The sequence below is a fragment of the Microchirus variegatus genome (genome assembly GCF_963457635.1).
Source record: "Microchirus variegatus genome assembly, chromosome: 16".
NCBI classification, from domain to species: Eukaryota; Metazoa; Chordata; class Actinopteri; order Pleuronectiformes; family Soleidae; genus Microchirus; species Microchirus variegatus.
Window position 1 is genome coordinate 19,332,967 of NC_139817.1, and position 11,790 is coordinate 19,344,756.

The following is an 11,790-nucleotide window of genomic DNA, read 5'->3' on the forward strand; positions in this document are numbered from 1 at the left end:
AGAATGTACTTTGTGAAAGCACAAAGGTGGTTTGTTATGATCCATCCTTCCATGCGTATCTCGCCTTCTCCCCCCTCACGTCTCCTATATTTAATCTAACCCTGTGGACTCAACTCATCTCCACACATTGTCAAAACAAGGGGCTAATCCTGCCCAACAGGTGCTAGACCCCCCTCCCCCCCTCCCCGCTACACACGCACAAACAAAAATACACACACCCTATTTCTACACAACACACGGCATCACAAGCCCATCTGAATGCGGCACTGTTGCAATGGGAGAGTCATGCTCTCCAAAAGCAGCCGAGAATGTGGGCGTGGGGCGCTGTGGACGTCGCTCTCAGGCCGACTGAACCAGAGTGAGGTGTGTTTCTGTCAGGCCTGTGCAGGGTCACATCTGTGGTGACCGACAACATGACATCCAGAGTATCTCAGCTATAACAGTGGACCTGGACACTCTGATCTGAGCACAACTGTCCCTTATAGTGCCAGGTTTCAACCACACATTGGCACATTGTCTCCACACAGTAGCGGGCCACTCTTAATGGTGTCTAAATCTGCTCTACTGTGAGGGGCTATAAGGACTGTTGGAGCTGTTGGATGGGACCTCTAGGTGGATGGGGGTGTGAGGGGCACAGGATGGCAGCGCCACCCTCTTTTGCTCTGCTGAGGGAGGATGGACGGCAGCAGAGACGACCGTCTCCATCCGGGTGGCTCGATAAATGCTCACCTGCAACAGGAAATTACAAGTTACATGACGCAATCTTTTCAAATAAATTCCCTCTCTTTTGTTTGTTTGCTTTGCAGGGTCCCACACCTTGGTTGAAGTCAATTGAAAAACATTTTAAGAACAGACTTTCCAGGACTTAATGTTTCAGTCTACACATGCCAGTAATATACAATAACGTTATTATGGAATATAAGCTTCATGCTTTGACGATTCAAGATGTTTCTTTACCATTTGTGCATGAACGTGAACAGCAATTCTTGTGAAAAGATTTTTAGAGTGGGTCATGTGAAGGCAGAGAAAACAATAAGAAGACACAAATAGAAAAATAAAGTAAACATGCAAAACTATTCAGGCAACAAAATTCAACATATATATATATATATATATATATATATTTTAAACCCACTCAAAATATATACAAATTGTAAGAAATCATGGGTGAATTCCAATTCCTTGCTTAACCCTCAATCTCAAAAATGCGCGCTCCCGCTAGTCCAAGTGCTGTCCCGATTCTCAGAAAAATTAAGTTGAGGGGCAAGTTTAAGGGCTGTATCGCCCTCAATATTGAGATTTTCCGAGACCACCCTTGGGAGCAAGGGCTACCCAGAATGCATTGCGCGTTTTCACATAACAAAGATGGCGTCGAAAGCAGCAAAACGAGTACGCTACAAATTAAGTATTTTCTTTGTTAAGAGAGATATAAAAATGATGAAAACCATTGTATTATCTTAGTTTAGGCCCATATTATGGATTACTGACTTCATTGTTGCGTAACATTTATTTTTATTTTAAGATCTTTTGTCAATAGTCGTCCGGTGCGGACAAAAGATCGTTTGCTATCGTTTACCCTTCAATAAGCCGTGGTGTGTGGTAACTGTCAGCTGAATATGTCCGTGGTTGTTGTATTTGTATGAGTATCATCTTATAACTAACTGACAACCTAATAACGTGACTGACAAACGGATCGTAATAAATAATCGTGACGTAAATGTGTTCTTCTTCTTTTTTGGACTGGACGCAGCTTTCGCGTTATTCTGCCCCCCACAGTCTGAAGACGTATGTGCATAACGCATTAACCCATATGTAATGCTGGCTGAATCTATTTTGGTCTTTATGTTGTGAAAAGTGGTGAAAGTATTCTTGAGTCATCAGGTCTGAAAAGAACATATTTTTGTACAAAACAAAATACGAGACTGAACATTTCAAATGTTTTCTTCTTGTGCAACAAATAAAAAAAGTGAAAACCATGAGCCAAATCACACACCTGTGTTTGCAGGTAATGTGGTGATTTGAGCTCCAGCTGCTCCTTCACGTTTGTGGGGACACAGCAGCAAAACGCCTGCTGGAATCCTGCCCTGAACCTGCCGAGTGGGAGACAAACGTTCCATAAAAGGGTGGATTACACAGGCGGACAGGATCACACATACAAACACAGATTCGAGTCTGTCACACTCTCTCAACACCTGCAGCCATTTTTTGACAATACACAATGGAAAGTACCTGCTGTTGAGGCAGTAGTAGATGATGGGGTTGTACATGGTGGAGCTCATGGCCAACCACATGACGGCCAGGTACACCTGCTGGATGTAGCGCTGTTCAAACAGCACAGGGAAGAACTGGTGCAGTAGGAAATAGATGTGATAGGGCAGCCAGCAGACGGCGAAGGTACACACCACTACGATCATCATCTTCACCACCTGTCACAGGCAAACATGCAGGAGATTGAGATGTATTTTAAATAATCGGTTTTTGTTTTTGTGGGGATTAAAAAGCAATTCAATTACATGGCTGGGCAGTGACAGATAATGAGGCTAAGGGACACAAGTACAGAACCATTGGTAGCTGTGTATGTGTGTGTGTGTGTGTTCTTGTATGGGTATCTTTGTGAGGACCAAAAAAAACTTTATAAACCATAGAGAGTGAGGACTTAATTGGAAAAGTAAAGACTTTTTGGCTGGTCCTAAAGACTTGGTTTTAGGTTTAGGGTAAGAATTGGGTTTAGGTTAAGGGTCAGACATTTACTTGTGATGGTTAAGCTTAGGGTAATGTGTTTGTGTGTACATGTATTAACAGTGCCTTGCATAAGTAATTTGTCGCATTTCAACCACAAATTTGAATATATTGGTTTTATTTTTTTATATTTGATGATTTTATTGATTTTTGATGATTTTCCAGTGTTCATCACCATTATGTTACAAATAATCTGACACCAACGAAAAATGTATGACTTCAAAATATTTTTTTTCATAACGAATGGAATAACATGGAAAAACCTTGTATTTAAAAAGTATGTGAAAATATAAATGTAAAGAAAAATAAAATACTGTAAATAGCTTTAAAAAAATATATAAACTGAGTAAAAAAGATATGCATTACACTGTAAATAATCCTCTTCATTTTCCAACTTGCAGAACAATAACTTCACAGAGGTTAAAGTGAGGTGGGGCCCCTTTAGGGAGGTTTCCTACTGAGATGTCATTGCAAATCCCCCATTGTTTTTTAAGGGGCACGGGGAGGCGGCTGGTCACTGCACATTTCAGTAAAAACAGCCCTCAGGCTCCGAGTGTCGGGGGCCCCCTATCGGCTCGGGGCCCCAAGCAGTTGCCTACCTTGCCTGTTCACAAGCTGTGCCTCTGTTTGATCTAAACCATTTTATTGTAGCTTTGGCTGTACATTAAGTATCGTTGTCTTGCTGGAAGGTAAACCTCCGCCCAACTCTCAAGTCTTTTGCAGACTCAAACAGGCTTTCTTCAGGAGTTGCTCCATCCATGTTTCCATCAACTGATCATCTTCCACCATGTTTCACAGCACGATATCTGCATTCAGCTGTGTCTCCCACATGGCATGTGGCAAACTGCAAATGTTCTTATGGCTTTCTTTTAACAGTTTTTGCCACTCTTCCATAAAGGCCAGAATCATGGAGTCCACAACTAATAGTTGTCCTGTGGACAGTGTCCCACCTCAGCTGTGGATCTTTGCAGCTCCTCCAGAGTTACCATGGGCCTCTTACTTACCTCTCTGATTAATGCTCTCCTTGCCCAGCCTGTCAGTTAAGGTGGACGGCCATGTCTTGGTAGGTTTGCTGTCTTTTCCATTTTTAGAATGATGGATTTAATAGTGCTTAGTGAGATGTTCAAAGCTTGGGATATTTTTTTATAAGCTCAGCTTTCTTCTCCACAACTTTATCCCTGATCTGTCATCTGGGCCCCATAACCCACAAGATGTGTTTTTAGGGTTAGAATTGGTTTATGTTAGCGTTAGGTCAAGTGTTAGGGTTGGGCACTTAGTTGTGATGGTTAGGATTATAGATGGTAAGGGTTGTAAGGGGCTAGGAAAGGCATTATGTCTATGATGTGTCTTCACTGAGATATAAAAACAAGTTTGTGTGTGTGCCTCAGCATTACCTTGCGTTTGGCATACAGCTGTTCTTTGTAGTGTTCAGATGAGTCTCCAGGAATCTCACTCGCCCAGAGGGTGATACCCACAACCGTGTATGCACATCCCATGATGCAAAGGGGAAGGAAGTAGATGAGCAGTGTCACACACACGTAGTAGCTAGGGATAAAAATGCAACAAGTTAGACAACAGGAAAGGAGAGAAAACAAACAAGAAAATGTTGAAAGCACGGAATGTTTTGTCTCATAAATGCTGCATTGCCGGTTCAGTGTCTATGAATTAGTGACATCTAAACCAATTCTCCATTCACTCTTCCCTTTGAAAAGGGTATAACTACAGTGGTATGTAAACGTTTGGGCACCCCTGTAAATTTTCAGGATTTTCCTTTACAAATCATTGGTTGTTTGAATAAGAAACTTCAGTTAAATATATCATATAGGAGACATACACAGTGATATTTGTGAAATAGTGAAATAAAGTTTATATGATTTACAGAAAGTGTGCAAGAATTATTTAAACATGATTAGTTCAGTCAGGTTTGATGGTTTCCAAGCATGGACCAGCCGCTTTAAATCACACCACAAATGTTCAATAATATTCAGGTCTGGGGACTGAGATGGCCATTCCAGAACTTTGTATTTGTTCCTCTGTATGAATGATTTTGAGCAGTGTTTAGGGTCGTTGTCTTGATGAAAGATCCAGCCCCCCCACACCTTCACCTTTGTCACTGATTCCTGGACATTGTTCTCCAGAATCTGGTGATATTGAGAGGAATCCATGCGACCCCAACTTTAACAAGATTCCCAGTCCCTGCACTGGCCACACAGCCTCACAGCATGATGGGACTGCCATTAAATATTACTGTAGGTAGCAAGTGTTTTTCCTGGAATACTGTGTTCTTTTTCCACCATGCATAACACCCCTTGTTTTTCCCAAATAACTATATTTTAGTTTCATCAGTCCACAGCGCCTTATTCCAAATGTGCTTTAGCATACCTCTGGCGGATGAAGAGAAAAGGCGTTTTCTGCATTACTCTTCCGTACAGCATCTCCTTGTGTAAAGTGCACTGAATAGTTGAATTATGCACAGTGACACCATCTGAAGCAAGATGATGTTGTAGGTCTTTGGAGCTGGTCTGTGGGTTGACTGTGACTGTTCTCACCATCCTTCTCCTCTGCTTATCTGAGATTTTTCTTCGTCTGCCACTTCGGGCCTAAACTAGAACTGAGCCTGTGGTCTTCCAATTCCTCACAATGTTCCTCACAGTTGAAACTGAGAGCTTAAATCTCTGAGATAGCTTTCTGTATCCTTCCCCTAAACCATGATGTTGAACAATCATTGTTTTCAGGTCATTTGAGAGTTGTTTTGAGGCTCCCATGTTGCCACTCTTCAGAAAAGATCCAAAGAGGAGAAACACTTACAATTGGCCTCCTTTAAATACCCTTTCTCATGATTGGATTCACCTGTGTATGGAGGTCACTTCTGAGTTCCGATGTATATATATATGTATTTGTGCCAGCTTTGTGCCATTTTCATCATTCCCACCACGGGATTACTGCATTTTTGTGTGACATCATCAGACAGCATCATTAACTTATTCGCTGACCATTTGCCACACTCTCCTTTTTGTTTCTGTCCTGGTACAGAGAGCAACTTGTGTCATAGAGCTCTGGGCACCCACCAGTGATGGGAATAACGCTGTTAAAATAAACGGCGTTATTAACGGCGTTATTTATTTCAGTAACGGAGTAATCAATCTTATTACTGTTGCAATCGTTACAGTGCTGTTACTGTACAATGCAGTACGTTACTATAATTAAGCTCAATGAAGCTGTTTTCCTCCAGCCAGGCTCTCTCAGGTGTGTGCAGGAGCTTCTTTTCTCCGGTGAGGGGGTGGGATAACCACATAAGTAATGGTGATTGGCTGGGGTAGAGTAACATTTCCTGGTAAGCCAATCAGAGTCAGAGTTGGGCGACTTCCCACACAAACGCACACACAGTCGCACATACAAACATTAAACATAGTACTGATGATATCTATAATAACGTTAGATAGGTGTCACATTGTCCTACAGCAACATCAAAATAGAGTAGATTAGTGTAATAATAATAAATACAATACAATAAATAGCTTTATTGTATATAATTGAATTATTTTTTTTTAGATTAGTGTCACTTGCCAAGAGACTAATCTATCTGGGTGCATTTTGTCCTGGTAACGCACAACTTGCACACGTACACATAACTGTGGCTAAAAAAATAAAATTGACTTCAGGTTAAAACACAAGCACAAGAGTGGTGATGGTTTTCTCATTACAATGATATCAAAAAACAGATTTAGCAGCACGGCATTAAGAGGACCTGGGTTTCCTGCTAGTTCTGGTTCATAGAGGCCATGTGGTACTCGTACTCACATCTTCTTGAAGTCTACGGTGGTGTATTCAGGCCATTCTATGTAGCAGACTGTGCGTCCAGGCAACAGGGCCATAGATGAGTAGTAGTACTGAGGGAAGGCCAGAAGCAGAGCCAGCATCCAGATCACAGCAATCACCACACGTGTCTTCATGGAAGATAACCTCTGCCGCAGGGGGTGGATGATGGCCATGTATCTATCCAACACAAACAGGACGTTAGACAGTGGCATGTCACATTTTGTAGTAATATTTGGTGATAAAAATATATATCTTTTGGAAATGACACACGTTCTATAGGATGTATAGGGACACATGGCTTTTGTATTGTATAGTCTATTTACATGAAGATGTTCTGATAACATGCTAAGTCCTTTTTAAGGTGAAGTAGGCAGGATATTGTAGTATTATTATTAAATAATAATAATAATAATGATATAAATAATACCATAAGAGCCTTTCGTAATAGCAAAAGAAATGTGAGAGAGATATATAGACACTTCAGCACCCATAGATCTGACTTGCAACTGACAATTTTGACCAATCACAGGGCAACACTCATATTTCTGTCATAGGGACCCTTTCTTAGCTCGTACTTCAGGGTACGGTCTTTCTCAGATCAAAATGAACCATGAACCATGAGTGATGTAAGTGTGTAAGTGTACATTAATTGGCTGAACCTAAATGGAACTACCCAGTGGTTAGTTACTATTACTGTTTGGCCTGGAAACGCCTGTTTTTCATATTACCAGAGACTCAAGCTAGCATTGTTTTGCAACTGGGCAAGTTAGAGCTGTGAAGTGTGAATAAACCTTTATATTCAATAAGATTACCTCTACTGTACATTGCAACAACAATGCAAGTGATTATGTTAAAGCAGAACTAGACCGGAAGTTCCAATTAACGCTGTTTTTTAGTGTGTATCTGCGTCCTTACCTTGTTTAAGAAGCCCTGAAGGTTCTAAACATTTCAGCCATTGCTGAGAACGCTATGTTTTATTGTAATCTCGGGCTCAGCGAGATCTCTGAAAAAACCCGGTCCGGTTGTGTAAACACCAGTTCTCCGGAGCAGCAGATCGTCCTGCTCCGGGCACTAGTCCGGGCACATCCGGTTGCGTACATTGAACCGCAGAAGAAGAATAACGTCCGTTGTGGAGGTGTTTCACGAGCGGCAGTGTCTTCTGACTCTGGGTCTGACTCTGGGTCAAAGTCATAAAAGGGACTGTGGCGGGGAGTCGTGACGAAGCTATTTTTAAACATTGTTAAAACAATGTTTTCATAATGAGTAGCAGTGCATCCACCGTTCCAGAGGGGGGAGCTGTGCTTCTGAGAGCGGGTGTGCTGATTATACTGGCCAATCACAAGACTCTGTCTTCTGGGTGAGAGAGTTGAGTCTGAAATATCGCAGCTGGGAAACAGCGTCAGAAAAGAGGATTTCTATCGACTCGTTTACAGCAACTAGGAGGTTTTTGACCATAAAAACAAGTTAATGTATGTAAGTAGACCTCCATAACTAACGTATATGTGCAACAGGACCACTCTAGGTCTGCTTTAATTAAGCAGCTCACTCTCAATTCAATTTCAGTGCTGTGGTTGAGAGTTTGGAAGATGTTTTGTTGTTCAGATGCTGCTTGAACAGAGCTACATGCAAATAAAACACATACCTGTCGAGAGCGATGGCTGTCATGGAGTAAATGCTGGCAAATATGGCCGCAATGGGGAAAAAGTTGTGGAAGCGGCAGTAAACCAAACCAAAGTACCACTCGTTATGGACAGAATAGGCGAAGTTGATCACTGTGTTGAATGCAGACATGGCAGCTTCTGCAAAGGCCAGGTTCACCTTTAAAAGAGTTACATGAGGACATAATTAACGGTGCCACGCTTTAATACACACATTTACACTGAGGTATTAAGATTTAATCAGTAAATCAGGAGATTTAAATGTCTCTCCCCATTGAAGCTTGGGTCTGCAAGTCAGGGAATAGAAGCAATAGAAGGCCACACCAGTCAATACAACCCTCCCCCCTTCCATTAGCTCTACTGTCAAATGTCCACCCCAAAACACAGGAAGTCATTGACTCCATTAAAATATATTGTCCATTAAAATATATTGCAAATTTTAGTGATGTGTTCACATCAGTGAAGCAGAACCAAAGTTCTACCATCCTATATCACCAACACTGATGTTGATGATTACCCAATACACAACATACAACATAACAGGAAAGATAACATGTGTGGCAACATGGCAGCTTGTATGGAATCTGCATGGAATGAAGCTTCTGCAACCTGGAATTCATGGGATGCCACTAAACACCACCAAACATTTGGAGTCCGTCCACACAGAAACGGGTTCAGGCGAATATGCGTACTCTTCTTTTTCAATTAAAAAAACCTTCACTTCAATAAAAAAATATATATTTTCAATCAAAGAAAAGAAAGTGTTTGAATGCAAAAATATATTTGACACTCAAAAAAATCTAAATATTTGAGTCTCAAAAAATTGCATTAGAACACTTTTTTTGGATTGAAAATGTTTTTTTGATTGAAGTAATCTTTTTATTTTATGTTTGGGACATATTGTGGGTAGGACATTTGTGTCTTAATCATTAAATTTTCAGTCAAAGAAAAACAGTGTTCAAATGCATGTTTTGCATTCAAACACTTTTATTCTTTGATTGAAGTCAAAGTTTTTTATTGATTGAAAGACACTGAAAGTGTAAATTCAAAGGTTTCCACTGTCTAACACATGGAAAACTGATCATGTTTGAAGATGTGGCCATTTGAATGTAAGCTGGTTTAGACAGAATTATATGGCACATTTCCACTCACTCGACGACTCGGTTCTGGTACTTTTTTTAGTACCTACTATGCGTGACGTCATCAGACTGCTGATTGGTCAGAGTACAACCACACAGCAATACGTCCGACACAAAGAATCAAGCCAAAACATGCAGAAGTGTAGATCAGTTAAAAAGACTTTACAATCCGAAAAATGTGGATTAACTAGGATGAAAGGTGAAACATGATTCAACGATTTTTGCACTTTGTCACCAACTTTTCAAAGATTCTGCAAAGAAAGGGAGCATTTGTATCGTTGTGTTTCCATCAACTGTCGTAAGATGAATATTGTGATTTAATTCACTGAGATAAGTAGTAGGTGGTGTCTGTCCCCACAGAATGATAACAAGGTCCAACTTACAACTTAATAAATAAAAAATACAACACTTTTGAAATGACATTTCAAAGACCAACATGCAACATTTGTCTTGTAATTTACATGAAATCAATATGAATCACTGTCTGCTGTTACTTGACATTTATTTGGATTTCCATCTTTTTAATAATTTGTCACTTTACATTTCTGTAATGTATTTTGTATTATATGTTTGTGATCTAGAGTGTTTGCAGTGACAGGAGTCTCTCAGACTGTGATTGTAAATCCAGGAGAAATGTTTCCAGTATCCCATACCACTTTGTCCAGACAAGAGAACTCCACAAACGAGGTAAGACTGTGTGAATAAATGCTTACAGGAGGGAGGGAATTTAAGATCACCATATGGCAATAATTCAAGGAAGGTTTCCTCCTAGATGATAGGCTAAAATACAGAGAGGAATTTCCCTATACAGAAATTAATAAAAGTATCAACACTCTGAATGAATGACTGAAGAAATAAATTAAAGTAATGGATCGGCACACATGCCAAAGAAGGGATATGGAGCTTTTTTCCCCAAACAGTATAGTTGTGCACGTCTTGTGGTTGTTATAGCAGGAGTTGATGAGTTAATGCCATAAGTTTGAAAAATATTACATTCATTCACAGACAGTATTGCCAATTAGGATGTTGTTTCTAAACAGGTCAAAAATGCCAAATAAATGACAGATAGTTTGAAATTAAATGTTGTTATTGATTGAAAGTTGAGGAAGTGGTTTTATATATTTGATATTTGTGAGATAGATAGATAGATAGATAGATAGATAGATAGATAGATAGATAGATAGATTATATATAATAATTAAAGTAATACATTAATCAGATTATTATCTCAATTATATATTATTATTGTTCTTGAATTTTTTTCCCAGCTCAGCAAACCAGTTTACCTCCTAACGCATCCATGACGCACGTGCATGAGGAGCGTTTAATTTCTCAAAAATCCAAACGGTTGTTTTATAATCCATGTGACAGTGGTCGAAGGTTAAATCAAATATATTAATTTCCCTCTTCCAGCAGTAATAGCCTCAAAAGGTTCTTACCTAACATTGAAAAAGAAGCGGAAACAACAGAAATCTGTAAACAGAACACACAGTGAAGACACGGTGGAGTGGCTTATTTACCAGAAAGTAATTGGTGACGGTCCTCATGCGCTTGTGCGCCAGGATAATCCAGATCACCACCGTGTTCCCGACCACGGAAACCGCCACTATGCTGCAGTAAACCGCAGCCCACAGTGTGATCTGCCACACCGGCTGCACGAACTGGTTGAAGTCGTCGCTGCAGTTGTTAACGGGGACGGTGGCGGTGGTGGTCCCGTTACAGACGCTGGAGTTGTCCATATCTTCTGGGTGTTATGTTGGGGTGGGTGTTTAAAAATAGATGCTCTCTCTCTACAGCGGGATTCTTTTCACGGATTAACGAAGCAGCAGCGCCTGTGGGCACGTGAAAAGGGGCAGTGCGCACATTTTGTGGCTGAACTGTTTTTACGCACCGACCGTGCGCTCTGCGCTCTGGAGAACAACAGCGCACCAAACACTGACAGTCGGGCTTTTTACACACCGACCCCTCCCTTTCTCTCTTCCTCCCCCTGGTGTGTGAACTGCCCCCTCACTATGAGCACACCATCTGATCCACCTGGTATCAGGTAGAAATTGTAATAAAGTATAAACTTGTTTATTGATGGAATCACACGGAGCCACGTCTGGGTTGCGTCAACTTCTATTTACTTCCTCCATATACCTTTTCAGGTTAACCACACCACACCACAACACTGGTAACATACTCCACCTAGTGGTAGGAGTCATATATACACATACATCACAGAAGTCATCCCACATGACCCTGAAAATGCAACACAGATGATTAGAACCATCTAATACGCGCTCAGGAATTAATCCTCAGGCTCCGTGATGATATTGGCTTATATAACGTGATGAGTTTTAATGCCCCTAGGTGGATTCACTGAATAAGTAGCACTATGTGTTTAATTTTATTATGTCCTATTGCGTATTCACTGTTGAGTCACTGTTGTTTTG

At 40.7% G+C, this 11,790-nt stretch overlaps 1 protein-coding gene across 1 annotated transcript; it reads right to left on the reverse strand.

The window, feature by feature from the left end:
• Positions 1–447: 447 nt before the first annotated feature.
• Positions 448–11,232, reverse strand: LOC310938579 (substance-P receptor-like). Its single transcript, XM_083903101.1, has 7 exons — positions 10,876–11,232; positions 8,201–8,376; positions 6,541–6,735; positions 4,134–4,284; positions 2,230–2,426; positions 1,994–2,090; positions 448–729 (listed from the first exon to the last, which is right to left on the reverse strand). The coding sequence occupies exons 1-7, from the start codon at positions 11,092–11,094 to the stop codon at positions 562–564; spliced, it is 1,203 nt and encodes a 400-aa protein (XP_083759227.1). The 5' UTR covers positions 11,095–11,232; the 3' UTR covers positions 448–561.
• Between the last annotated feature and the right edge of the window lie 558 nt (positions 11,233–11,790).